We start from the raw sequence: 24,669 nt of genomic DNA on the forward strand, positions 1-24,669 counted from the left end.
GAGATCATGAATCGGGACTGCGTTTCAGTTCATAGTGTCTCATACATTGTATCCGCGCTCATCTCGTGGTGCCTCATTCATCGTGGTACTGTTTCATTCATCACGTCTCCGTCGCCGCCGAACCCCCCCGCCGGCTTAACCAGAGCGCGCACATGCACGCACACATACACCACCTACACACGCAAGTACACAGAGGTATTGCACACTCGCTCACGTCACGAGCCCGCCGGCCCCCATAGGCTCTGCACCATGGCGTCCCTCGCGCGTTGCTCCCCGCGCAGCCACTCGAGCACGCCCTCGGCGACCTGGACACGGGCCTGCTTCTTGCCCAGCACGGCGGTGACGGCGCCGACGCCCCCGGGCGGCGTGCGGCCGCCGCTGCGGAAGACGGCGCGCCCGTCGAAGAAGTTGGGCATGTGCGGGTCCGGCTCGATGCGGTACGCGGGCGCGTCGAGGCCCAGCCGCGCCGCGAGGTCGGCCACCTGCTTGAAGACGGAGTCGGAGGCGGCCGCGAACGGGGAGCAGGCCGCCACCTCGTCGCCGTCGTCGTCGTTGTCGCCGCCGCCACCGCAGTTGTCTGGGCCGACGATGGCGCGGTGCTGCGTGGGCGGTTGCGGCGGGAGGGACTCGTCTCGTTTCGGTTTGTGGGCGGACGGGTTGGGCGTAGAGGACGGAGTTGGCGAGCGGGAGGTCGCCGCCGCTTTCCGCTTAGCTGTTGTCGGACCAGGAGGAGCCAGAGAAGATGTGTGGATGGAAGCAGCAGGAGTAGGAAGAGCAGTAGTAGTAGCGGCGGCGGCAGCAGCAGCGGCAGAGTGTGTGGACGAAACGGACACGGCCGAGCTCGTCTCTCGTCTGATGTACTGCATCGCCAGCTTAGCAGCATACTGCTTCGCGTTCTGAACGCATGTACGTCAGTCAGTTGAGAGACATGGAAAATGATATGATTTAAGAAGGAGATATAAGCCCCGACCACGCCACCCCGCCCGTTGTTTTAGACGGAGCGGTCGGTCGGTTCAAGATGGCCCTTGCCTTTTTGGACTGAAACGCTGGTGGCTGCTCGTCATCGTCGAGGCCGTGTCCGCGGCGAGGAAAGGAGCCAAAGGCCGTGGTGGTGCAGAGGCATCGCCACATGAGCTGGATGTGGCCGTTGACGGGCAGGTTGACGGGCAGGCTCTCGAAGACGGGCAGGGGCAGCTGTCGCGCCTGGAGCGTCTCTGTTGGCGAGCGCCTTGGGGGTCAGCATCGCGAGGTTCCGGGATACAAGGTAGATTTATATGTCGGGTTCCCAACTCTGCCCTCCCTCTTGTCCATAAGACGGGGAGGGGTTGGACGTACCCATCAGCTCGCTGACATGCCTGTGTCCGCCCACGTCGGGCTCCTCGCCAAAGGAGACGAGCAGCGACAGCGCCTCGAGCTGGACCTGCGTCAGCGGCGCGGGCGCGGCGTGCTCCTTCTCGTGGGCCTCGTGGGCGTCGATCCAGGCGCGGAGCCGGGTCCAGGGGACACGCACGCCGGGCTGCTCCGGGGCGTCTGTCGTGATAGCGGCGGCGGCGGCGGACGAAGAGGTGGTGGTGGAGGGGGTCATGGCCTGGTAGTGCCTATATTGTTGTAATGTTGCCTGCCGCCCACAAGAGAGCAAAGCTGGGTCGTGTATATAGAGTAGTCGCTATGCACGCAAGCAATGCGAAGCAAGGCAAGGCAAGGCAAAGCAGAGACGGGACAACAAAAAAGCACAAAGACAAGCCCAACAAAAAAAAAAAGAGCTAATAAATGAGGTCGACGTGCGGGGCGCAATACATGGCACGCGTTGGGTACTCCATGTGCGGTCGTACAAGGATACACGAATAGGCTGTGATGTTTGCGCGGCGCGGGAAGAGAGAAGAAAGGACGTTGGGCGTCTGGATGGATGCCAGGGTAGAGGTTATTGGATAGCCATAGCATAGAGGAGGGGCAGCATTTTTGGTGGTGGGGGCGGCTTTGCATGTGAGCTGCACACCGGCCCTGTGACATGGCGGGCGACCATCAGCGAAGCATCAACAACACCAGGCTCGGCAACGGAGCTCGATACGAATCAGAACAACCAGATCAGTAAAGGGTGCACAACAAGCCATCTGCCCAATCCCAAGTCCAAGTTCAAATTCGCTATGCGAGCTCTATGCTGTCCTGTGCCGCGCTGCCCTGTGCTGGGCCAATCCAATGGGTATCTGCCTCCCGTATCTACAAAGAGGGCTGCCTCCAACACCACTTCCATCGCTGCTGTGCCTGCCTCCGTGTCTTACGCCTCCTCGAAGAAGCCGCCTCCATCCGAGTCTGCGTCCTCCTCCGCGGCCATGGTCTCGCGCATAAGCCGCCGTCTCTCCCTGCGATTGAGCGCAGTCTTGGAGCTACGCTCACCGGCGCCCGCTGGTTTGTGCTTATCGCCGTGCTGGGCCTTGGGATGCGTCTCGTGATTCTGCTCCTGCCCCTGCTCCTGCCGCGGTTTTAGCGGCGTCTTGTTCGCGCCCGAAGACTTCTTCAGTGTCGGACGCCTGGGTGCGGGCGTCGAGCCGTCGGCCGATCTTCGCTCTCGTAGTCTTTGGAGGGCCTCGAGTCCCTGCTCCATCGTCTTCTCAACCTCCGCCCACATCGGCGGTCGCTCGGCCTTGAGCGCGAGCTTGGCAGCCGGGGCCTTGTCCGCGGTCTCGTCGTCGCCGTCCGCCGGCTTGGCGTTGCCGTACAAACTGATGTAGGGCTCGATGTGAGGGTGGTACAGCGTGTAGGCTTCGTCGACTTCTGCGACGTGGAGCTGCTCCTTGAGCGAGGCAGCGTCGTCGCCGTTGGGGTCCGCCTCGATCTGGCGCCGGAGCTGCTTCACCAGGCGGGATGCCTTTTTCCGCTCTGGATGGGCGTCAGCACGTCCGAGGGAGGAAGGGGCGGGACATCGTCCCCGACATGAGGTCTACGCACCAAAGAACCGCACCATGTGGTACTTGGCAATCATGGCGCTCCGCTTCTTCTGAAAGGCTCGGTCGGCCACATCGGATCGCAGGGCGGCTAGCTCGCGTTCGAGGTCGTTGCGGACGTTGGCGGGCAGGTCGGCCTTGCTCTGCAGAAGCCGCTGGATGTTGCGTACGCGCTTTTTTGCGAACTCGGACGTGCCCTCCTTGGCCTTGTGCTTGCCGCTGCCGTAGAACTTTCTTCGCTTCGGCTGCTGGTTCGACGACTCGCCGCCGCCGTCTCCCGCATCGTCGGCGAGCGGACGCTTGGAACCCATTGCGCGCCGGCCCGTGGACGCTTTGAAATACGTAGGCCCTTGAAATTAGGGACGTCAATGAAAACAAAAAACGAGACGCCGTGCGTAGAGGATTGCAAAGTCGGCCAGCTTGACGTGACTGGTTTGACGTTTGGGGGGAACAAATAGTACGAAGTAGAAGGGAGGAGCCCCAAGGAAAATTCCAGAGCCGCCTGCCTGATCTTATCGACAAAACGGGGTTCCATCCGCTCGAGAGGTACTAGCGCGGAGACTCACCCCGGCAGCCAATCAGGTGTCCGCAATCGACCCCAGCTGGACCTCACCTCGTCCAGCATCATCACATCACGTCTCGGTCCGGCTTGCGCGACGCTCATCGCAGCTCACAAGACGCTTCATTCGACCGCCTTTGGCCCGCGCGATCATCGTTTCCCGCCCTGACCGGAGCCCAGCCGCTTGGAGAAGCTATGCGACAGTCGGGGGCCGTGTCCATGGCTCCAACCCCTCCCTAATGGCCTCGCCGCTCTCCTGTGTTTGAAGCTCTCCATCCAACCCTCTGTCTCCAAGCCGGCTTGACAGCTGCTCACCGGCATCAGCGACCATACCGTCGCGACTGGGCCAGGACGGCGCCATCTCTTGACGGCCCAATTGCCCGCCATGGATCGTCCGGAGCCAGGCCTCGTCAAGTGGTCGGCCAACTCGGCCGTGGACAGCTTCGTCCACATCAACCTGCAGCACCGCGTCGTTCAGCTCTATGAGCCGACTGGACATGCGCACCGTCGGCGGTTCGACTACGCCAAGCTCAGCAGGCACGACGACTTCCCGCCCCTCACCACCTATGACTGGTCGCCGGCCAACCCGGAGCTGCTCGCCGTCGGCACCAGCTCCGGCATTGTCAATCTTTTGCGCATCGATGACAGCTCCAACGCATACGTCGAGATTGGTCTTAAGATGGCAAGAACCTGCCATGCAGTCGCCTTCAACAACACGGGACTTTTGGCGGTCGGCCTCGACCGTGTGCGCATGGACCAGAGCCTCCAAGTCTGGGACGTGAACCGCCTATCTGCTTCCGAAAACCAAAGGAAGGGCTTCCCGTCCGATGCGTCCAGCTTAGTGGAGCCGAGGACGCGCCTAGAGCCGAGCGTTTCTGTCTCAAGTCTCAAGTTCTTCGAGGACAGCCCGCAGACCCTGGTTGCGGGCATCAAGGGACAGGGTGTGAGGATACATGATCTACGAGGTGAGCCAATGCTAGCGAGACTCTCCGTTACCTAGCCATCATGAGCCCTGAATAACCCACGACGCAGACCCCACTAGCGTCGTGACCTTTCAAACCAAATGCAATAACAATCTAGCAATTGACTACGCGGACCAAAACTTCTTTGCGTCGTCTGCGCTTGATCATCCCGGCGTCATGATCTGGGATCGTAGAGCCACTGCGCGGCCCGTGGCCTCTCATACTTATCTTCAGGCCGTCGAGGAAGACGAGCTACCGTGGGGAGGGGCTTTGCGACTCGACCAAGTCATTGAGACCGACTCGGACCCCCTCATGGCTGAGGGCAAGCACTCCCTCATACGCTCGCTCCGGTACTGCCGCGACCGCCGCGGTCTTTTGGCAGCGCTTTCGCCAACCGGCCAGCTCAAGGTCTTGGAGACGAATAAGGAAACGCCACCGTCTGGAAGCGCGCCGCAAGGTCCCGAGCTGCTACAGGTACAGCGCTCCTACGAGATGGATGTATCGTATAGGGAGAACTCCAGAAGAAGCGACCGTATCGTCTCTTTTGACTGGATGACCCTCGGCTCGCCAGCTTTGCGCCCTAGGCTATTGGTACTGCGAGCCAACGGCAACTTTGACGTTCTGGAGCAGCCATCGCGCACTTCGGATCACGTCTTTAATTTTATTCCCTGGCAGGCGCCCTATCGTGGCTTGGAAGGTGCGCTGGGTGACCAAAACCTTTTGTTGCTGAGTCTGACGAGAAGCAGAGGGCGCCCCTTATATGGATACGATGCAGTTCGAGCCATCTCAGACGGTCGAGATGTTGGGCACGTTTCTCGCCGAACAGACCCTTTCCGAAGTTCCCATCTTCGGGCCCGACAGTGCCAACGTCGAGGAGAGACTTGTCGCCGCCCTGCGGAATTCGTCCGTCATCTCTACCAAAGCAGAGCAGTTGAACAAGATCAACACACCGTTCCCTGAAGCATTCAACCAAGCAACGACCATGGCACAGAAGTTGCGAATATTGAGAGCCTACGTGCGACAGGAATCCGAGTCGGCTCAACATGCCGAGGATGGAACACCGCAAATTGGTGATGCTCATCACTTAGGAAACGGGCCTAACGACATCTCGCTGGCATCCAACAGTCTTGGGTCTTGCCGCGAGATCCATGAGGCGCTCCTGACGACCCTGGTGACCGCCAAAGGCCTACCGCGACAAGCTCTGTCCGTTGTCGACCACATCATGCCCCTCCGTGCCAAGGAGAAGTACCTGTTTGATGCGGCTGAGAATCGAAGCGTCATCGGGGACGATCCGTGGAAGCGCTTTGTCTGGGACTGGATCGCCGGTAGGACTCTTAGCATTGATATGAAATCCGGCATGTACTGACTGATTGGGGCTCAGATGCCGAGGATGCCGCTGACGATGGAGGCATGCTGCTGAGCAACATGGACCTCAGCTTCCTGGGCGTGCATGCCATTTGGACAAACGACCTCGGTGAGTGGATCATTCCCCTTGCATTCATTACCCAGTCATGCATGCCCAGTACATGTCTTCTGATGCTTCGCCACACAGGCAAAACCCCTAGCACTCGTCTTGCGCCCGGCACTGCCGTTCCCGACGCGTCACAGTGGGAGCGGGCCATCGGGCAGTTCTGCAAGAAGCGCCGCTTCCCAAAGTTTGACGGCGTGGCCACGAAGAAGCCGCACCACCGGCAGCTCTGTCTGGAGATATGCGGCTGGGGCGACCCTCAGAAGCACGACCCCAGCGGCGTCGATAGAGAAGCCGACCCCGAGTACCCTACCGCCATCCACACCATGGTGGCCTCCCGGGCTCTCTTCCGCGGCGACACCAAGCAGGCCGTCCAGATACTGAAAAAGGCCAGCTCCAGGCACCCCGAGCTGCTCTTTGTGTCTCTCGCGCTGCAGCTCACCGGCCGAGGCAGCCGGCAGTCGGCCAAGGAGCAGCTGGAGATTGACGACGCCGTGGCCTCCAAGACGGACCCCTACCTCCGAGCCATATCGTCGCTCATCGCCACCGGGGACTGGTCCACCATCGCCAACCAGCGGTCCCTGCCCCTGGCGGACCGTGCCGTCGTGGCCGTCCGCAACTTTGACGACGACCAGCTGACCCGGTGGCTCCGGGACCAGGTGGCGCTGGCGGTCGAGGACGGCGACATTGAGGGCATCGCGCTGACGGGCATCAACGACAACATGGTGGACATTCTCGCGCGCTACGTGCAAAAGTTCCACGACGTGCAGACGGCGACGCTCGTCGTGTCTACGTGCCACCCGCGCTACATCGACGACATCCGCTGCCGCGCCTGGCGCAACGCCTACCGCGCCCTCCTCCAGCGCCACCGCCTCTTCTTCCAGCGCACAAAGTTCGAGGTCGAGTCCACCAAGAGCTCCAAGCGCGACGGCGTGCCCACCATCAAGCCCCCCTCGCGCCAGGTCGCCCTGCGGTGCGTCTTTTGCGACGCCGAGACGTCCCTCGCCAACCAGGGGCCCGCCGCCCACCACATCAACATGATGAGCAGCAGCAGCATCAGCAACAGCAACAATAACAACAACACCATCACCACCACCACCACCACCACCGTCAACGCCAACGCGACGGCCCCCGCGCCCTCGTCGGCAGCCCTTGAGACGCGCAACCCGCTCCTCGCCACCAGCATCAACGCCGGCATCAGCTGCCCCAACTGCGGCCGCCACCTGCCCCGCTGCGTCGTCTGCCTCGAGGTCGTCGGCATCCCGCGCTCCGACAGCAACAACAACAACATCATCATCAAGCCCGACGACAGGAACGACGACGAGGGCGCCCGCATGGCCGGCCGCTTCCCCACCTTTTGCCTCCGCTGCGAGCACGTCCTGCACCTCGACCACGCCAGGCAGTGGTTCGCCCGCCACGTCGAGTGCCCCGTGCCCGAGTGCCGCTGCCGCTGCAACTTCAAGGCCAACCCCGAGCTGGCTTACCACTGAACGAATAGAATGGCAGGGAGGATTGATTAGCACGTTGCTTCTTCGTGGTGGTGACTCGATCTGCAGGAATGAGAAAGACATTTGCGCGGCGGCCCGGCAGAACGACGTTCGTCATGTTTGATCGTTTGCTGCTCGAAAAACAAACAAGAGGGGCCACTTTCAGCGGGATGCGGTACGCCGCAACAAAGGCGAGGCGCTCATGTACTTGCAGGCTGCGTGTTTGTGTCCGCGGCGAACCTCCAGCACTTTGAACTGTTCGATATTGCTTGCAACGCTATGATGCTTCTCTGAGTTCTGTAGCAGCCCTTTCCGCTGTCCCCCTTTCCATTCGCTCGGCCCCAGAAAACAAAATGGTACGCCTGCTTGCGCTGCCGTCATCAACTGTACCGGGCTGACGGCGGTGCGCTCTCCCTCCGGCGCTCGTCGTCGTCATCCCGCCCGGTCCATCTTTGCCTGTCTTTGGAACCAGGTGCCTCCTCGCATATATCCTGCCATATTCTCCAAACTCTGCTCGAGCCTCAAGCCGGTTTCAATGCGGGTATCACGGCCAAAAAATAAAAGGGAAACTGAAACCAAAGACCTCACAACCTAAAGAGTGTAAAACCATGTCTGGGCTGAACGTCGCCGCTCTGTACACAGCCGCCCCGCGGGCCACCCAGCCGCCGCCGCATCGGCTATGTTGATGACATCGCCTTGCACCACGGGTGTTCCAGCACCTGCTGGATGTCGTATCGCTCCTTGACGTCACGGTTGAGCATGCAGCGGATGAGGTCGATGCTCTCGTCGCTTATGGTAAAGGGAATGCGCAAGTCGCGGTCCATGATCTCGTCGATGCTGTAAAAGGGATTCTCCTTATATATGATCGTGTAGAGAAGAATGCCCAAGGCCCAGACATCCTGCTCCTTGCCGCCGTAAGGCTTGCCAGCAAGGACCTCTGGTGCAGCATAGTCTGCAGAAAGGGAAAGCATTAGCCGGAACGGATTTCCATGAGCGGGTAGCTCACTCTGGGACTTACCAATCGTGCCCACAAAGACATCAAATGGGCCGCTTTTGATGTACGCTGCACTTCCAAAGTCGATGAGCTTGATGTTGCCCTCGCCGTCGAGAATGACGTTCTCGTCCTTGATGTCCCGATGAACGACAAGCGCCGTCGTGTGCAAAAAGTGGATCGCCCGTGCAACCTGCACAAAGATGCTTCGGCACTCCGCCTCGTCCATGTTTGCTCGTAGCTCAATGTAATCAAAGAGGTCCATGCCAGGCAGCCCGTGCGGTGCCATCTCGATGTAGTAGTTGACGTCGTCTTCGAAGAACCCCTCCATCTCCACAATGTTGGGGTGCCGAAACTCGGGTCGCCTCAGATAGTCGAGAACATGAATTTCCAAAGGAACAGTGCCCAGCTTCCTGTCTCGAGTCCAGGTGTCGACCAAGATGCGGCGCTTGGTAACATACTTCAGCACCACCTTCTTCCCCGTGGTCTTTTGTCGGGCCAGCTTTACCTGCCCGTAAGCACCCTGGCCCATGTCCTCGAGGATAACGTAGTCATCGATGGTGGCCTTCCGAGCTGGTTCGACCGCCCTCGTCACGGGAGGCTTCTCGGTGGACTTTGGTGCCGGCTTTGGGTGCCTGGTCAGCTTAGCGGCAGCACTCATCGCTGCGTCCTTGAGCTGCTTCGACAGCGTGGTCGGCACTAAAGACTTGTCCTTCTTCGGCGATTCCTCGTCTGACGTAAGTTCTTGAGGAGTGTGCAGCGGAGGAGTCTGACCAGGCGATGGCTGGTGCAGGGGGGTCTCGGTTCCCGAATTCTCTGCAGTGTCGACGTCAAGACGAGCGTGGGCGTGCAGATGCCGTGAATAAGTGATCCACAGAGCAAACACCATCTCCTTCCGTGGGATTGAGAACCTGTCGTTGGTTTCAGTGGCCTCATCTTCATCACTGCCCTCAAAGACTGTCTCGTCGGCAAGGTTAGGCTGTTTTTCACTCTCGACGACTCGCATCTGTACGTCGACTTTGAGGTCTGATCCATCACGATGTCTCGCGGGCAAACCATCTGGCTGAAGAAAGAAGGCGCCAGCATCTGGCCGCTGTTCCCTCAGGGCCAGGAATGCAGAAGCCCGCCGGAAGCGGTGTTCTGGGACAACCATGCCATCCAGCATCTGCAGACCATCCTCCTCGGTCAGGATCTCCAGGATCCTATCAAACCCCGGGACGAGGGCATTTATTGGCATGCCGTCAGGCTTCTCGTAGCCGAAGAGGGCACCGGAAAAGACCGAGTTTGAACTCCGAATCTTGAGGCTCACTGGGTCCACCACCACGATGCCCGCCATGTGCGGAAAGGTCGATACCCGGAGCTCGAGCTTACCGCGGACTTGTTCCACAGTGCAAGGAACATTCACACGATGGGGCCCTGGGCAGGTAAAGTACCTGCGCTTATTGACTTGGGCGAAGTCGATCTCGCCGATCGTGGGGTCGATGCCCTGCCGCGGTATTCGGGGTATCAACGAGGCAACGTCGACGCCAGGGCGAGCCAGTTTGGGACCCCAAATCGGCTCGACTGCGCCTGTGACTGCCTTGACGGCGCCTTCTTCGTCCAGCTCGATGTTCGCCACATCTTCGTGGATTTCCTCCAGGACCCAGATCAGCCCGATGCGCTTCTCCTTCACCCACAGGCTGGCGGAGCCGGTGGCACCATTTCGCTTCTGGATGGGGACGACATCGCCGCATAGCAATACACCACGTGAAAGATTGCTGCGGTGCTGGCCGCTGCCACGCGCTTTGGGTGGGTTGGGGTCCCCGCTGTGGACTGTTTGCGCTCGCCTTTGAGGATATCTGGGCGGTTGTGCCCGTGAGTTCGGCTTACTCAACAACTGAGCCGTGATGCCTGATCTGCTGCCAAGGAGAGTCGAGGCGGCTGAAGCAGCTGGGTTCCTTGGCTTGGAGCCCTTGGTTGTCTCGTCCGCAGCATCATCAGCGTCGTCTACCCGCAACAGCTTTCGTTCCAACCAGGCGCGCCTCTCCTCTTGAACGACCTCGAGTATCCCCATCCGGCGCACCTCAGCCTTGGTAACGCCAAAAACAAGACACGCAAGGTCGTTGGCTGCAATTATGGTCCACGGCGGCTTCGCTTCTGTCGTGAAGATGGCCTGGGCGGCAGGCACCCACCGGTTGGTGTGGCCGTGGACGGCTGGACTCAGTGCACCAGGAAAGTTTTTAGACGGCGGGATGGCATGTGTCAGTACCGGGGAGGTAGCTGGCTCCTCGTAGATTGGCCCACCAGCTATGAATGGCTGTGTCATGGTATCAATGAGCTTGTCCTGCATTGTAATTCCGAGCGTGTCAGTCATGGTACGCTTCAGGCTTGTTGGCCGAGACGCGGGCGGCGAAGTCTTGGTGGTTGTCCCACTCTCATTGGTAGGGGTTCTGCTGGATTCCTCTGAAGAACGATCGGCCGCACCAGCCGCCGCGGAGGGCCGGTCAGGTACGGTTGTCTTGGACTCTGCAAACTGGACTTGAGGAGACTTTGGGGCAGTTGTCGTAGTAGGAGAGATAAGATCTGATGGAAAGTCGGCCGCGGTTGTGGACGTAGAGGTGAACTGTTTATCAAAGACATTCTCGCCCGTCATATCGGGTGGCCCGGTCAAAGGGCCCGCGACCAAGGATGAGTCGGCATTGGGAAGGTTTCCAGCCCCAATCAGCTGAGCCCGAGCCAGGAGCTCGAGCATGTTTTGGGTCTCAACATCGCCCGTAACTCTTGCCTGCGCGCTCGCGAGCCCTGCCTGTGTCGAGTTAAGCGAGACGGCGCGGCCCATGCGATCCTTAATGAACTCCATTGACCGCTTCAACACGGTCTGGCGGTTGTGTATGAAATCCTCTGATTGGTGTGCGAACGAGAAGGAGTGGAGAGACTCTGACGGGAATCGTGACAAGTCTTCCGAGAATTTGGGCGAGGTAGGCCCCCCCGGGAGGGACACTGTTCCCGTTAGATTGGCGAGCATGCCTGTCATGGAGGTCGACCGAGAGAGTGCTGCGACTGAAGGGCTCCGCGAGGAGGCGTTGGAGTTTGGGACCGTGGGATTGCGCGACGGGGGGTGCTGCTGGCGGATGCGGCGAAGGCCCGAGAGTCCCTGTCCGTGTTCATGATCGGGCATTTGAGGAGACCTGTTGCAACAAGTCAGCGTTTTAACGCGGAACTCGCGCCAGAAGTGATATATGTCCGGTTGAGATGGAGGACAGACCTTGTCATAACGTCAAAGTCTAGGGCGGCGGCAGCGGAGCCTTCGAAAGACATGCGGTACCGGCTTCGGTCGACGGCGGCATCGGCGGAGAGAGCTAGGTTACCGGTGCTGCGATTCTTAGGCAGCGCCAATGGCGCCACGAGCTTTCCGCGTCCCCTCTCATCTTCGCCTTTGTTGTTGTCGGAACCTGGAGACATGTCGGTCAGCTGGGGGGGGGGCTGGCGCGGATTCAAGAGCGGGATCGGGGACCGACGTTGGTCTTGTTGCCCGCCATGCATCTGGAGCATCCTTAAGGGTAGGGAAGGTCGCGTCGGCTCGAGAGTGGCGGGGGCGGAGGAGGGGAGGTCGAGCCGGCGGCGAGTTCTCAAGTCGGGACAAAATGGCGAAAAAAGTCTCGTTGCACACAGATTCGGCCAAGTCGATCTTGGACGTCGTCGCCACAGCGGACGGGGGGTGGGGTTGTGTGCCGAATCGATCGCGAGCTACCGGGCGGGACGGAGGGGGAGGCGGTGCTGCGATGAGCGAGCGTTTTTGCGAGGCGGCAGCGGTGCGGGACGGGACCAAGAGTTCGCTGAAGCCGGAGGCGATTGGAGGTCGAGGCAGGTCGGTCGGCGCTGGGCTGGGCTGGGCTGGTTGCTTTGACGGTTGGGGATTGCGAAAAAGCAAGGAGAGGTTTGGACGAATTTTCCGACGTCGTCCACTGTGGTGACGCCGGCAGCAAGTGGAGGTTTGGGTTGACCAGGGTTGGTCGGTCGGTCGGTCGGTACAGGACACGCCTCAGCACAGCAGCGGGAGGGAGTGGGTGGAGGTTCAAGGTTCCAAGGTTGTTTCTGAAGCCGGACGTGGCGGCTCCCAATGCGTGAGCTAAGGTACCTACACCTACCCTGACATACCGAGTTACTGACCTAAGGTACGAAGTACTAACCTACCTACAGCTGGGCGGTAGGATGCCCACCCGCTGGCGCGTGCTCTGAAGCGGAGCGTAGCGTACTGGGCAGCAGGTCCACGGGAACCGCCCACGACCCAGCCAGCCACGGACGCGTGAGGGGCAGGGCAGCACATTGGCAATTCACCTGGTCATCACATCAGTGTCCTCCGCCACTGGCGGGGCGGGAGGGCTGCCTGCCTGCCTGAAGATGAGCAGAGGACCTCGGGAGGGCTCCAGTTCCAGCTCCCTACAAAGGTGCACAGCACTGCACAGCATAGGTTAGGTAGCTTGCATCGGCAGCCCTGCACACAGTCGGCCAGCAGAGGAGCTGGACAAGCGCAGAGAGCGGCGATGACGCCAGCGCCCACCAGTAGCAGACACATTGGGTGCAGGCACCCGAGGTGGGTGGGGTCAAACAAGAGCTCTCAAACTAACCTAATAAATTGTTACGCTTTTTAATGCCATCAGCAGGTGCTTTTAGCTGGACCAGCAGCACCACGTCCGGTGACGTCGAGCTGAGTCGCGAGTCCTGGTGAGTATGAGGCAATGTGCCACTAATAACAAGCACGGCATCCCAGCAGGCCAAGATGCCCATGGAGGTGTTGTTGAATCTACAACGTAGGTACTTGGTGATTATTCATGAGCCAGCCTCGTGCGCGCGCCTCTTCATCATAGGACCAGACTGGGCGCCGCAGCACCTGTGGAGCGGCTGGGATGTCATAGGTATGTGTGGCTTTACCGACATGTGTGGTGGTGCATCGAGTGAGTTTTGGTGGGCAGCCAGGCAATGAAGGGCCACCTCATCGTGAATTTCATAATGTTGAGGCCGCCAGTTCGACTCGACGTTTTTCTTCTTCTTCTCGTTCTTCCCTTTCCCAACAAAGAACAGACAACGCCATATCAGAACAGGAGCCAACCCTGCGCATGACGGGCTGTCTCAAGGGATCCCTGGTAGCTCCGTGCCGGCCCGGCGAAGACGCGGCAGGGTACCAGGAGGCCGAAAGTAAAAGCAATCCACCATGTTGATCCATCAATGCCAACCGCGGCCTTGTGAGGTTCCATAGCTCCGTGTTGCTGTTCGTTTTGGGTGAGAGGCGCAAGCGCATGGGGGCTGTGTGGCGATCCTGCCTAGCTCATGCAGAGACCTCCATTGGCATGGTGAAGGGTTCAGGGAAGATGCCCAGCTAGTCGCGGCTCCTGAGAGTCACAAATCTTGCAAGCATTGGGCCTTCTTTTCTTTCATGTTGAGTTGCCGGTGCGCGACGTCTCTGGAACGTCTCTGCGGCTACCTGCTGAGCGTGGCTCGAGCACGTGAAGCCATCGGGGCTTCTCATTCACCAGAACAAAGAACATTTTCCCAGGGAGGCCCAACAGTCGTGGCCACGGCGTCATTACCATATAGTCGTTGTTTATCTCACATGAAGGAACCGAGCGCGGAAGATAAAGAGGGCAAGGATTTATACTTCTTAAGCGCATCGTCTCTTGGGACATGAACGCACGCACGCTTTGGATTTGAGGCTGTGCGAAATCGAGGCGCTCTACAACTGCTCAGTTGTAAACGATGCAGGGTAGGCTAATGGTCTTGCACATCCACATTTGCCGGCATAGAGTGGTTCAGATGCAATGAAAGCACAGGTTGACACCATGTTCCGAGGACGCCTTGGGCCTCGTACTTGACGTTCGTTTGGACATGAGCCAGTGGCGGGCGCTTCAAAATACCATCATGGTGGGTAGCAGCCGAAGCACCTTGGGGAGCTGCACGTGTCGCTCACTCGATCATGTGTGCCAGTGTGTCAGGCATCACTTGCTGCTGCCAGGGCACGGCACACGACCAACCCTTTGGCACTGACACCTGAGCTGGACGGTTCAGTGCAGCACAACGAGCGAGCTTCGGCTGTCGGCTCAACACGCTGGATGCAACCAATATGTCATGAGCAACATGCCTGGTGGAAGGCGAGTACTTCGTACTATGTAGGAGGGCGAATGGAGCATCACAGGCGAATGCGCATTACTAGTGCCAAGGGCGGCTCGTCCTCAAACGTTACCCGCCATCCCGCTTTGTCCTCAGATCGACGTTACACTGAGATGGCAGCAGCATGACCAACGGCCTTGCCTAGTTTAGACTTGGTTCGGTGACCGAGAGGAGGGCCCTGCGCAGTGATTCTGCTCCAAGAATCAGCAACGTCGCCAGCAAGCCCAACCGTCGATACGACGGGACCCTGGAACCCGTCTTGGGGGAATAGAAGGCGCGGCCCATCGGGACAGGCGATGCCGAGCACTCGACGGGATGCTTTTGACGACAGAAGAGACCGGCGGGGCTGGTGCCAAACCCGAGATCCCCCCACGCTGCCGCCAGACGACATCGAAAGCACGAAGGGTCCTCCTCCCTATCGGGCCAAGGGTTGGCGAGGGCCGAGAAACGGCACACCAGGGGGATGACGGGCAAGAGGGGTCCATTATCGCGCTTCCTCCTCATACAACATGGCGGGGGGGAGGGGGGGGGGGGGGCGCCCACTTTGGCACCGCCTTTTGCCCACCCACCAGTGGCAAAGGCCTCTCCCGCCCTCGGCCGTGCAGCGTCATTATATGGTGCTTATACTCCGTACCTGCCTGTTCGCTGCTGGCAGGCTTGTGCATGTAAAAAGCCTCACGTTTAAGCCTGAGCCTGCATGATAGGCGTCGTCTGGCCGAGGAGCGAGGACGAGTCAGGGCGCCCGCCCAGGCCGAGCCGTGATGCGCCAGCACTGCGTGGCTGCATTTGGGCCACCACGTCCGTCTCACTGGCGTGGCCAGCCCGCAGCGCAGGAACGACGGCGGCGGCCGTGATCCGGTCCGAAAGCGTGGTGGTTGGTTTGGGACTCTGCCTGTCAGCATCGCGTTGAGGGTGTCTCGGCGCGTGAGCGGCGGGCCTAAGAAGAGGCACAGGCAGCAGCACCCCATTGTGCCCCTCGCGTGGGCCAACATGACTCGACAGTGGCAGTGGCTCACGACGACGGTGATTTAGTTGTTCCGTGGGCTCCGCGGGCTGAGGAGACAGCATGGAAAGGGCCAAAAAAAAAAGGAAAAGAAAAGGGGTAGTCTTGCTGCTTGCGCGAGATGGCTCCCGGTGGAGGTCGAGCGGCGAAGCGATCAGGTCGCATTTCTAGGTCTGGATTGTAGATGGAGGGGCATCGAACACGAGGCATTGGCGGCCAGCGGGGCTTCTTGCACGGGAGCCCGGGGCTGGAAGATGAGGTGCATGTGTCCAGCGTGGCGGTGGGGCGCCCCTCAGCGACCAAAAGACCTGGGCCGGGCTAGTGTTGAGCCCCAACCAGGGGGTTAGTGAGCTAACACGGAGTGTCAAGTCGCTGGGACGGCTTGCCAGGCGCTTATCGATATACCCCACGCCGCTGACGGGACGCTAACGAAATGCCCTCGCAAGGGTCCCCGCCCGAGAGCCCCATCTCCAAGGCGGGCGTGGAAGTGTGGTGAGGGGCAGCACATGTACCTTGGTCGCCACGCAAGCAGGCGCTGTGTCGCATGTATCGGCGGCGGCTAGCAAGCCGGCGGTGCCGCAGGTGCTGATGCGTGCAGTCGGGACAAGGACTTGGATGGATCATGGAGGCGCGCCATGTGGGATCCATGGGTGCAAGCCGGGCGTGGGCGGGCGCAGGGAAACCAACTAACTTACCAAAGGTAGCATAGGTAGTACTGGGTGCTGAGCGACATTGCAGTCCGTGGGAGGGGAGTGGCCCGGATCCCCGTCTGATGCCGCGTCCTGGCGGCGCCTTGGAACTCGTCTTTAAGGGTCCCGAGCCCCTGGACGGACGCATCCATCCAGCATACTATACATACCCCTTCCCTTCTGGACGCAAACCAGGCAGGCAGGCAGGCACCTTGGGCACGATCGCAAGACACGGGTGCAGCAACAACACTTGTACGACCCTGAGGGGGGGGAGAACACGTTTGCTTCCATCACAGAGCATATCCCTTCTTTAACAGCTAGATTTCCTTCTCTCTCTTTTCTCTCATCCTCCCTCTCGACTCTCCTGCCTTGGCTGCGAGGTACCAAGTACGCCGCGCGCTCGGTTGCCCCGCCGCTCGTGTGATCACACGGGCCCGACACGACGACACCTCCTTTCTTCGCCCTGCACGGCCATGGCCTCGCGAGTACGACGTGTGCTCAACCGCCGCCGCTGATAACGCCATCTGTCAGCCAACCCCTTTGCACATCCCATACCTATCCTGTCCGTGCCTGGCCCGGCCGGCCGTCTGCCGAGCAGGTGCAGGCAAGCCCCGGCCTCCAGGCGGCCTGGTGACCTTTCCGCCCCCGCGGCGTGCCCACTGGTCCGCTGACCCTGGCGTTGGGTGCAGCCCGGCAGGTGGTCCCATCGCCCGCCTTGTTCCACCACCATCTTCACCACCATCCATCCTCCTTTTGGCCCATCATCATCCGTCGTCACCTGTCCTGTCGCAGCAATCCGTCCCGCCTGCGACAGCGGCGACATCTGCGTCGGCTGGGGCTTCTTTTCTTGGATGCCCGCCGTGCCCCATCGTCGTCGAAACGTCAACACAACTCGCTCAGAGCCTCTTGTCCGGCCGGCATGAATTGACGGCATCGCCCTCTCCTGTTGCGGACTGCGTCTCCCCGCACTGCCCCTCCACGCAGTGACCTCGCGCCGGCGTCATCACCCCACCAATATTAGAGACGGGAATCCAACGTCGGTTGTCGCCCTGCGCCTCTCGCATCGAGCGAGCAAACAGAAAAGAAAGAAATAAACGTCGGGGCCGCTCACCCTGTTCAGCGCCCCAAGCGCCTTCTTCGAGCTTCGCTGCGTCGGCCGGCACGACCCATCTTTAGCAACACCATGGCGCAGCAAGTAGACGGACCGCCCGCGCCTGTGGACGCATCACCCGCAGTGTCGGGCAGCATCGCCGCCGGCGACGATGCCACCCCGCCCCCGCCCGAAATCATGGATAGGGGCAAGGGCCGCCGCCGCCTGCTTCGCGGCTTGCAGCGCATCTCCTCTTCTCCATCGTTGAACGGCCTCCGACGCTCCAAGTCGGTCGGCAGCCCATACAGCACCCGCAGCACCTTGTCCTGTGTCAGTCTCGCCGCCGTGGGCCCGCCCCAGGCGCAGACGCCGTCCAGCGCTCGCTCGTCCACGCCGCAACCATCGCCTCTGGGACGACCGCAAGCCGCCTCGAACGCGACCTCGGCCTCGACCGCCCCGACTTCCGCCGAAGAGTTTCCCTTCTACGACGACCTGCAAGACGAGCTTGCCGTGCGCAAGGTCGAACATGGCGCCTCGCCGCACTCACCTGCGACGGCGGCTCTGCCTCCCGAGCTGCGCTCGTCGAAGCAGGACGGCCAGCTCAGGGCTCGGGCAGCGTCTAAACTCGCCCAGAAGCCCAACTTCCCGTTCTGGGAAAACATGCCCTATGAACTCGGCATCCACATTTTCTCTTATATGAAGCCCAAGGAGCTTGTTCGGCTGTCTCGAGTCAGCAAGCTATTTTACAAATTCTGCTTTGACGGCCAACTCTGGACGTCTTTCGATGCGTCCGAATTCTACCAGGAAATTCCGGCAGAGTCCCTCGCCAGGATAATCGTCGCCGCGGGCCCTTTCATCAAGGATCTCAATCTCCGCGGCTGCGTGCAGGTTGAGCACTACAAGCGTACCGAGGTCATTGTCAAGGCGTGCAGGAACCTCATGAACGCTACCCTAGAGGGCTGCCGCAATTTCCAGAAACACACGCTTCACAATCTCCTCAAGAGCAACGACAAGCTGGTGCACTTGAACCTGACCGGGCTGGCTGCTGTCTCCAACACTTCATGCAAGATTATCGCCGAGTCTTGCCCTCAGCTCGAGAGCTTCAACGTGTCTTGGTGCGAGAAGGTCGAGGCCAAGGGCATCAAGGCCATCATCGACTCTTGCTCCCGCTTGAGAGACCTCAGAGCCGGCGAGGTCCGTGGCTTCGACAACGTGGCCACGGCCGAGTCCATCTTTAACACGAACAATCTCGAGAGGCTTGTGCTCTGCGGGTGTGTCGAGCTTACCGACGAAGCCCTCAAAGTCATGATGCACGGAAAGGACCCCGAGATCGACCTTCTTACGGACCGGCCCGTGGTGCCCCCCCGAAAGCTGCGACATTTGGATCTTAGCCGCTGCAACCGGCTGTCGAATATCGGCGTCAAGTCTATCGGCTATGTTGCCCCGGAGCTGGAAGGGTTGCAGCTTTCCGGCTGCAAGGCCCTGACGGACGGTGCGCTTGAGCCCATTCTCGCTTCGACTCCTCGGCTCACCCACCTTGAGCTGGAGGACCTGGAGGAGCTGACGAACTCGCTTCTCTCCGAACACCTGGCCAAGGCTCCCTGCGCAGCGACCCTAGAGCACCTATCACTTAGCTACTGCGAGAACATTGGCGACGTCGGATTGCTACCCGTCATGCAAAAATGTGTGCGGCTGCGCAACGTGGACATGGACAACACGCGCGTCAGCGATTTGGTTCTTGCAGAGGCAGCGTCCATGGTAACCAAGCGCTCAGAGCGTTCGACGAGTGCGGATGTGCGCCCGAGGATGACGCTACAACTCGTCGTCTACGACTGTCAGAATGTTACCTGGACGGGCATTCGGGAGGTGCTCTTCCGCAATGCTCAAATCCGACCAGCTGCGGGGCAGTCTGGCGGGGTGACGTATCCCACCGAAATTATTGGCCTGAAGTGCTTTTACGGCTTTCAAATGACGGTGGATGAACACCAAAAGAGGCTGCTGCGAGGTGATCTTTCATCAGCCAGCAGATTGGAACGGAAATGGGCCGACTACATGCAAGCGAGCGAAGAGGCTGGAGTTGGCGGTGCGGGCTACAGGCGACGAAGACGTCGCGCCAGGGAAGCCCAGGCACTTCACCTGAACGAGGAGGACGGTGGCATTGTTGGCCGGCGGAGGGCCCGAACGATGGGATCCTGCCTGGTTATGTGATATGGCATGGGAGTTGCATCTGGGATACGTCGACAATGAACCAAGGCCCTTTTTGACAGGCGAAGCGGAGATTGGACGAGCTGATTTTTCATCACTTTTCTCGAATTTTCCCTCTGTGTTGGCACCTGGGATACGAGCGGAATGGCCCGTCAGCCAGCACCTGGGGTGCAAGAGGCGGAACCTGGGGACTGTCACATTTTTCTTCTGGGGGCAATCAGTCACATCGGCGTCACGGTAGATCAAGGGCATCGGGAACGCCAGGAGCATGTATGTTGGACCGCAACTCGGATTCGGGAAATGATGGAAAGGTAGCCGAGAAAGCATCTGACTCGGCCTGGATAGGCTCACTCTGCTGGACACGGCGACAATTCAGTACGTATCTCGGCGAAATATTACCCAAGGTACCTTGAGATCTGGACTTTTGCGGGCCAAAGACGGTTATTGCTTTTGGAAAGGAAGGCTTACACGAGTCGTGAGTTGCCCGTCGTCTAAGTGCAGTGACTTGATCGCGTCGAAGGGGGCATGGCATGCAGGTCGCCAACTCCTTGAAACCACCACGACTCTCTCGCGGAAACACGCTCGCGACTTGGTCTGTGGACGATAGCGGCGCCGGCGCCGTGCACCCCCACCCTCCGCATCGTGAAAGTCTATGGAGTCGCGATGCAACAATGGGCAGTTGATGGAGCTGTGGGTGTTCCAATAATAGGGACCATGCAGGACCCTACATATGCAAAGCCCCAGAGGAAGATGAGGGTGGGGGAGGGGGCCACCACACTGCAAATGCTGCACACTTCGTGCTGCACCAAAGTACTGCACTCCTTCCGTGCACGATGTGCGAGTAAGGCGCTGCAGCAGACGCGGCGGCGGCGGCGGCGGCGTTGGTGGCCGGCACGACAAGCGTCAGGACGGCGCCACCGGCCGCCGCCCACACTGGACAACACACGCGCGACCTGAAGCACTCACCTGCGGGTCGCGATTCATGAACGAGATTCGAGAGATGACGCGCCGGCACTGGGGGGGCACACGCGAGTTGGCTTTTGGCGGGGAGAGTGGAGGCACTGTTGGCGCGACCAAGACGGCTGGTGGATGGGGACTGCAGGTGGTCAGTGACCCCATTCCGTGCTTTGTCCAGAGGACAAGACCGGGCTGCACAGCATGATGGGATACTTGAGTACTGGATCGAGGTACCGAGCATATCTTACCAAATACTGCTAACCGTATATCTATTTATGGCCCATGCTCGATCGCAGTAGGTGTGAGATACGTACGTACGCACAGAGTTCGGTAGACAGTGGCTGAGGAATGCGGGCAGCGTGAGGCACAGCACAGTATCTGCGTGGGGCAATATGGGTCATGTGTTTTCACCTCGGGAGTCGGGCAAGAATAGTCGGGCCAGGCTAGGCACCTCGGCTGCTGATGGAAGGAGCTTCCTGACTTCAGAGAGAGGCAGTCCCGCCTCCCGCCGCGCTGGGAAGGAGCCACCTGCAACAACGGTAGAGCGCAGCAGCAAGCACGACTGAGCAGCACGCACATTTACTAGGGCAAATTCCCAGTCAGCAGAAGGCATCAAGATTCGCCAACCTATACCGCCCCTCCCCCCTTTGGACTCTATCTCGCTGCATCTTCGATTTTGCATCGTGCTGCCAGGGACACGGACGGACAAGTGCAGCGCCCACTCTTCTCCGGTCGTCTGCACGCAGCCCTCGCCGCCCTTCGCCACAATCTTCACCGCAGCATCGGGTCCTGTGCTGTCCCACCGCGTGGACGAGCATCTCTCGACTGTCGACGAGAGTCATTCGTCGAGATTGCGGGCATGCCGCTGGAGAAAATCTACGTCACCCGCCACGGGGTAAGTGTTCGCCAGCCCAGCCCAGCCCAGCCCATCCCAGCCCCCCAGCCCAGGCCAGAAGACTGGACGCCCAGCGGCGCTGGAGACGCTTTGTCCATGCCGCCGCAGGCATTCCGCACCGCACGCGCGAGTATTGACGCTTCCTATTGTCGTGAGTAGTTCCGCTCCAATTGGCTTGTCGACCCTGCCACGGGGGCCTATCATGCATACCTGCCGTCACCAACAGGCATCCCCGCCGACCCAACACTCACCTCCCATGGCGTCAAGCAGTCACGAGAGTTGGCGAAACACCTCATGACTCTCGATCCGCCCATTGACGCAGTGTATTCAAGCCCCTTCTATCGCTGTCTGGAGACGTTGAAACCATTTGTCGACCTGGCCGCTGACGAGGCACGCCGCTATGCTGAGTCGGAGCGCCAGGCCGAGCATCCCACACAGACCCCAGGTGAGTCCCATCCAGGGGAGCACCTTTCGGTACGCCAGGAGGACATCCGACCCCTGTCTTGGCCTGGCGCCAACGTGGCCGCGAAGATTCGTCCCGAGCATGGCATTCAGGAGTGGTTTGGCTCCGCTCCCTTCGACCATCCTCGGCCAGCCACAACAGCTGTTCTGAAGTCGCTCTTTCCCGCCATTGACGAGACATACCAGTCCACAGTGGTGCCCTCGTCGAGGGGCGAGACGTTGGCCGAGCTGCAGCTTCGCGTCGCCGTGGCGCTCAAAGCCATCATCGATAGCTGTGATGCCGACGGGACCCGCGCCGTTTTGCTGTGCACCCATGCTGCCGTGGTCATCGTTTTGGGTCGTATCTTGACCGGTCAGGCGCCGGTCAACGTCGAAGATGAGGACTTCTACGCCTACACCTGTGGGCTGAGCGTCTATAGCCGTCAGCCCGCTCTTGCGCGCGGTCTCGGCGACTCGTGCAGATCGCCCGCGTCATCATCCTCGTCTTGGGCGGTTCCGGGTATGTCCATCCCATTCACTCCGTTGGTCCTCTTGCATGAAGAGTGAGTTCAGCTTCTTGACCCCGCTCGCTGTCTGACCAGGTACTAGTAGCGGAGACCGAATCGGCGGGTCTCATCGGGGGGTGGAACTGCGAACTCAACAGCGACTGCAGTTTCTTGAGCGGCGGTGCCGAAAGAGGATGGTATGTTTGTGGCTTCGCTGCTTCGGCATGCCCTGTTTGCACGTCCCGCGGTCGTCTGGGACGTCGGAGCGGGGAGCACCCGCTCACCCATCAATGCTAATATTATGGCTTATAGGAAATTCGCTGGGGACGAATCATTTCCGGGCACGGGGTCCCTGTCCCAAGGCGAGCCCAAACTATGAAGCGATGATGGTATCCTAGACGTCAGCTCGTGAAAACCCATAGAGGCTCGGGAGCTTCCTTGTAGCTGGAAGACCAAGGACAGAGTCCCCAGCCGTTACTCAGCATATTGGCCCAAAGAAATCGAGGTCTTGAAGGCAGGTTTCTCCTGAAGAGTATCCACCTAGGGTCCATTGGAGCCCAGCGACCTGACACCGTTTGGTGCACAGACGCACGGGACGGCTGTCGTCAAGCGCTGCGTGGGAAACGCGCTGATTGCCCACACTCATTGACATCCTCTGCGTGTGCACAGTATAGAATCCGGTACGGCACGGTTCTCTGGACATGGAGCTCGTGGGATGCAGGAGTGAACAGCCCCCAACATCATCGCACGAAGTGGCCGCTCTGTTTGCACCATTGGCTCGTTCATGCTATCGGTGGGCGTATTAGAGGGCCCCACGGTTTCTGTGCTGCCTCGGGGTGCGGGACCAGCGTGGGACCTTGTTGGGGGCGTGTCAACTGTCAAGCGCCTCCCCCCAACGCCCGACCGCTGTGAAGACAAAGTGGTGTCTCTCGAGACCTGCAGGCACCCCAAGGCGAGCCGGGTCCTCGGAGTGGCCCTGGCATCGAGACCGTTTTCGACCCCGTGACCTTCCGTTGATGTCAACGGTAGATCTGGCTGTGACGGCAGGGGCGCCTGGCTGGACAACCCTGCAGCCACACGACTAGACGACCTTTGAGAAGATGGGGTGCAGGAAACCCTGGATGGAGCCCATGGCCCGGGCGGGACAGCAAGGCAACATCCGGGACGGCCTCTACGAGGCAGGACGTGTCCGTGCATGCGGCTAGCTCCAGATGCCTGCAGAAAGTGCCGGTGCCAGGATCAGAGTCCGCCTGTCTGCTCTGACCAAGGAGGCTTGACAAAGCTCCAGGTGATCTCGACGGCGTATCTGTCAACGGAGCTGACCAGCATGACCGTCTCATGAGCACACCAAGTCCGTGAGCATGCATCAAACACCCCATGTCGGTGGGCGGAATCACGGCCGCGGACGCGCTCGCTACGTGGCGGTGGTGGCGAAGAGGAGGACGATCCAGTGGAGTCTGTGGCTCGCCGAGGACGACGGTTCGCTTGCAGATGTGCCATTATCGCCGCCCTTGCTTTTGATGTTTCAGGCCTCCTGCCGTACCTTGCATCGCAGTCAAGATGCTCCTTCGGATGGCATCCACTTGGTGGAACCCACAGACGAGATGCTGGCCATGACTCAGTATCGGGACCGCGGCCGAAACGTGGTATACGGACGCGTTGCGACGGGTGTGCAGGCGCCTCAGGGCCAGAGCTTTCAGCGGAAGTGTCGCAGGAGACGCCGGCAGAGCTCCGCCGAGACGCGCGCTTGTCTGGTGAGTGATCTTATGCGGGGCGCGGGCGGCCAAGATAGACGAAGAGTTTGAAGCGGCCCTCCATGACCTTTGCCGGTACGCGATATCCAGCATGCCACTAGCATTTGCTACGTGCGTATCCGGGAGATTGGTGCTGGGCCATGGCGCACGGCACAACTTTTGCTTTGTGTGTTTGCTTGGCAGCGGGTTGGTCCCCAGAACCACTCGGCTGGAGTCTCGACTGAGCAGAGCTGGCGCGCCGTGTCCAACACGTCAGCGGCATGGGGCAGCTGCCACAGGGCTAGAGAGAGGCGGGCAAGGCGATCGATATGTTTTTACTTTTCAAGAGTGGTGACGAGGCCGTTGAGGTGGTGAGACAAGGCAGACGCTGATGTCTACGACGTCTTTGCCGTCGCCGTCGACTTTAGGAGACTGACCTGTGCCACTAGCACGGGCGTTCCTGCATGATAAACAAGCAAAGAGCAGAGGTGAGCGGACGGCGTGGCGCGCCGGTCCTCCCGTGTTACCTGTCTGTCGATGCGCGAGGGATGGATGGATGGGCTGTGGAGGCGCGGACGGGGTTCGTTGCGCTGAGCT

The 24,669-nt window shown here is 60.1% G+C and overlaps 7 protein-coding genes across 8 annotated transcripts; 4 read left to right on the plus strand and 3 right to left on the minus strand.

Moving 5' to 3' along the window:
* Window positions 1–108: 108 nt before the first annotated feature.
* On the minus strand, window positions 109–1,912 carry JDV02_000978 (uncharacterized protein). 2 transcript variants are annotated; one of them, XM_047981861.1, is made up of 3 exons: window positions 1,336–1,912; window positions 1,030–1,214; window positions 109–896 (listed from the first exon to the last, which is right to left on the minus strand). In XM_047981861.1, exons 1-3 carry the CDS (start codon window positions 1,583–1,585, stop codon window positions 216–218), a joined length of 1,116 nt encoding a protein of 371 aa, XP_047837822.1. In that variant the 5' UTR covers window positions 1,586–1,912; the 3' UTR covers window positions 109–215. The 2 variants fall into 2 exon arrangements, with proteins under 2 accessions (XP_047837822.1, XP_047837823.1); XM_047981862.1 differs by having other exon boundaries at window positions 1,030–1,570.
* Window positions 1,913–2,111: 199 nt separating this feature from the next.
* Window positions 2,112–3,389, minus strand: efg1 (rRNA-processing protein efg1). The gene is made up of 2 exons (XM_047981863.1): window positions 2,947–3,389; window positions 2,112–2,877 (listed from the first exon to the last, which is right to left on the minus strand). Exons 1-2 carry the CDS (start codon window positions 3,251–3,253, stop codon window positions 2,276–2,278), a joined length of 909 nt encoding a protein of 302 aa, XP_047837824.1. The 5' UTR covers window positions 3,254–3,389; the 3' UTR covers window positions 2,112–2,275.
* Window positions 3,390–3,596: 207 nt separating this feature from the next.
* Window positions 3,597–7,817, plus strand: JDV02_000980 (uncharacterized protein). Its single transcript, XM_047981864.1, has 5 exons — window positions 3,597–4,466; window positions 4,534–5,160; window positions 5,210–5,788; window positions 5,845–5,937; window positions 6,016–7,817. The coding sequence occupies exons 1-5, from the start codon at window positions 3,887–3,889 to the stop codon at window positions 7,419–7,421; spliced, it is 3,285 nt and encodes a 1,094-aa protein (XP_047837825.1). The 5' UTR covers window positions 3,597–3,886; the 3' UTR covers window positions 7,422–7,817.
* On the minus strand, window positions 7,532–12,551 carry FUN31 (serine/threonine protein kinase). Its single transcript, XM_047981865.1, has 3 exons — window positions 11,654–12,551; window positions 8,437–11,576; window positions 7,532–8,370 (listed from the first exon to the last, which is right to left on the minus strand). The coding sequence occupies exons 1-3, from the start codon at window positions 11,938–11,940 to the stop codon at window positions 8,096–8,098; spliced, it is 3,702 nt and encodes a 1,233-aa protein (XP_047837826.1). The 5' UTR covers window positions 11,941–12,551; the 3' UTR covers window positions 7,532–8,095.
* A 3,860-nt stretch (window positions 12,552–16,411) lies between these two features.
* Window positions 16,412–20,778, plus strand: JDV02_000982 (uncharacterized protein). The gene has a single exon (XM_047981866.1). It carries the CDS (start codon window positions 17,429–17,431, stop codon window positions 19,541–19,543), a length of 2,115 nt encoding a protein of 704 aa, XP_047837827.1. The 5' UTR covers window positions 16,412–17,428; the 3' UTR covers window positions 19,544–20,778.
* Window positions 20,779–21,356: 578 nt separating this feature from the next.
* TFC7 (C6 zinc cluster transcription factor-like protein) lies at window positions 21,357–22,718 on the plus strand (the record flags this gene model as incomplete). The annotated part of the gene is made up of 4 exons (XM_047981867.1): window positions 21,357–21,392; window positions 21,552–22,353; window positions 22,443–22,536; window positions 22,652–22,718. The coding sequence occupies 4 exons, from the start codon at window positions 21,357–21,359 to the stop codon at window positions 22,716–22,718; spliced, it is 999 nt and encodes a 332-aa protein (XP_047837828.1).
* Window positions 22,719–23,700: 982 nt separating this feature from the next.
* JDV02_000984 (uncharacterized protein) lies at window positions 23,701–24,144 on the plus strand (the record flags this gene model as incomplete). The annotated part of the gene is made up of 1 exon (XM_047981868.1): window positions 23,701–24,144. The coding sequence occupies one exon, from the start codon at window positions 23,701–23,703 to the stop codon at window positions 24,142–24,144; it is 444 nt and encodes a 147-aa protein (XP_047837829.1).
* Window positions 24,145–24,669: the final 525 nt, after the last annotated feature.

Source organism: Purpureocillium takamizusanense, chromosome 1, assembly GCF_022605165.1.
Source record: "Purpureocillium takamizusanense chromosome 1, complete sequence".
Classification (NCBI taxonomy): Eukaryota; Fungi; Ascomycota; class Sordariomycetes; order Hypocreales; family Ophiocordycipitaceae; genus Purpureocillium; species Purpureocillium takamizusanense.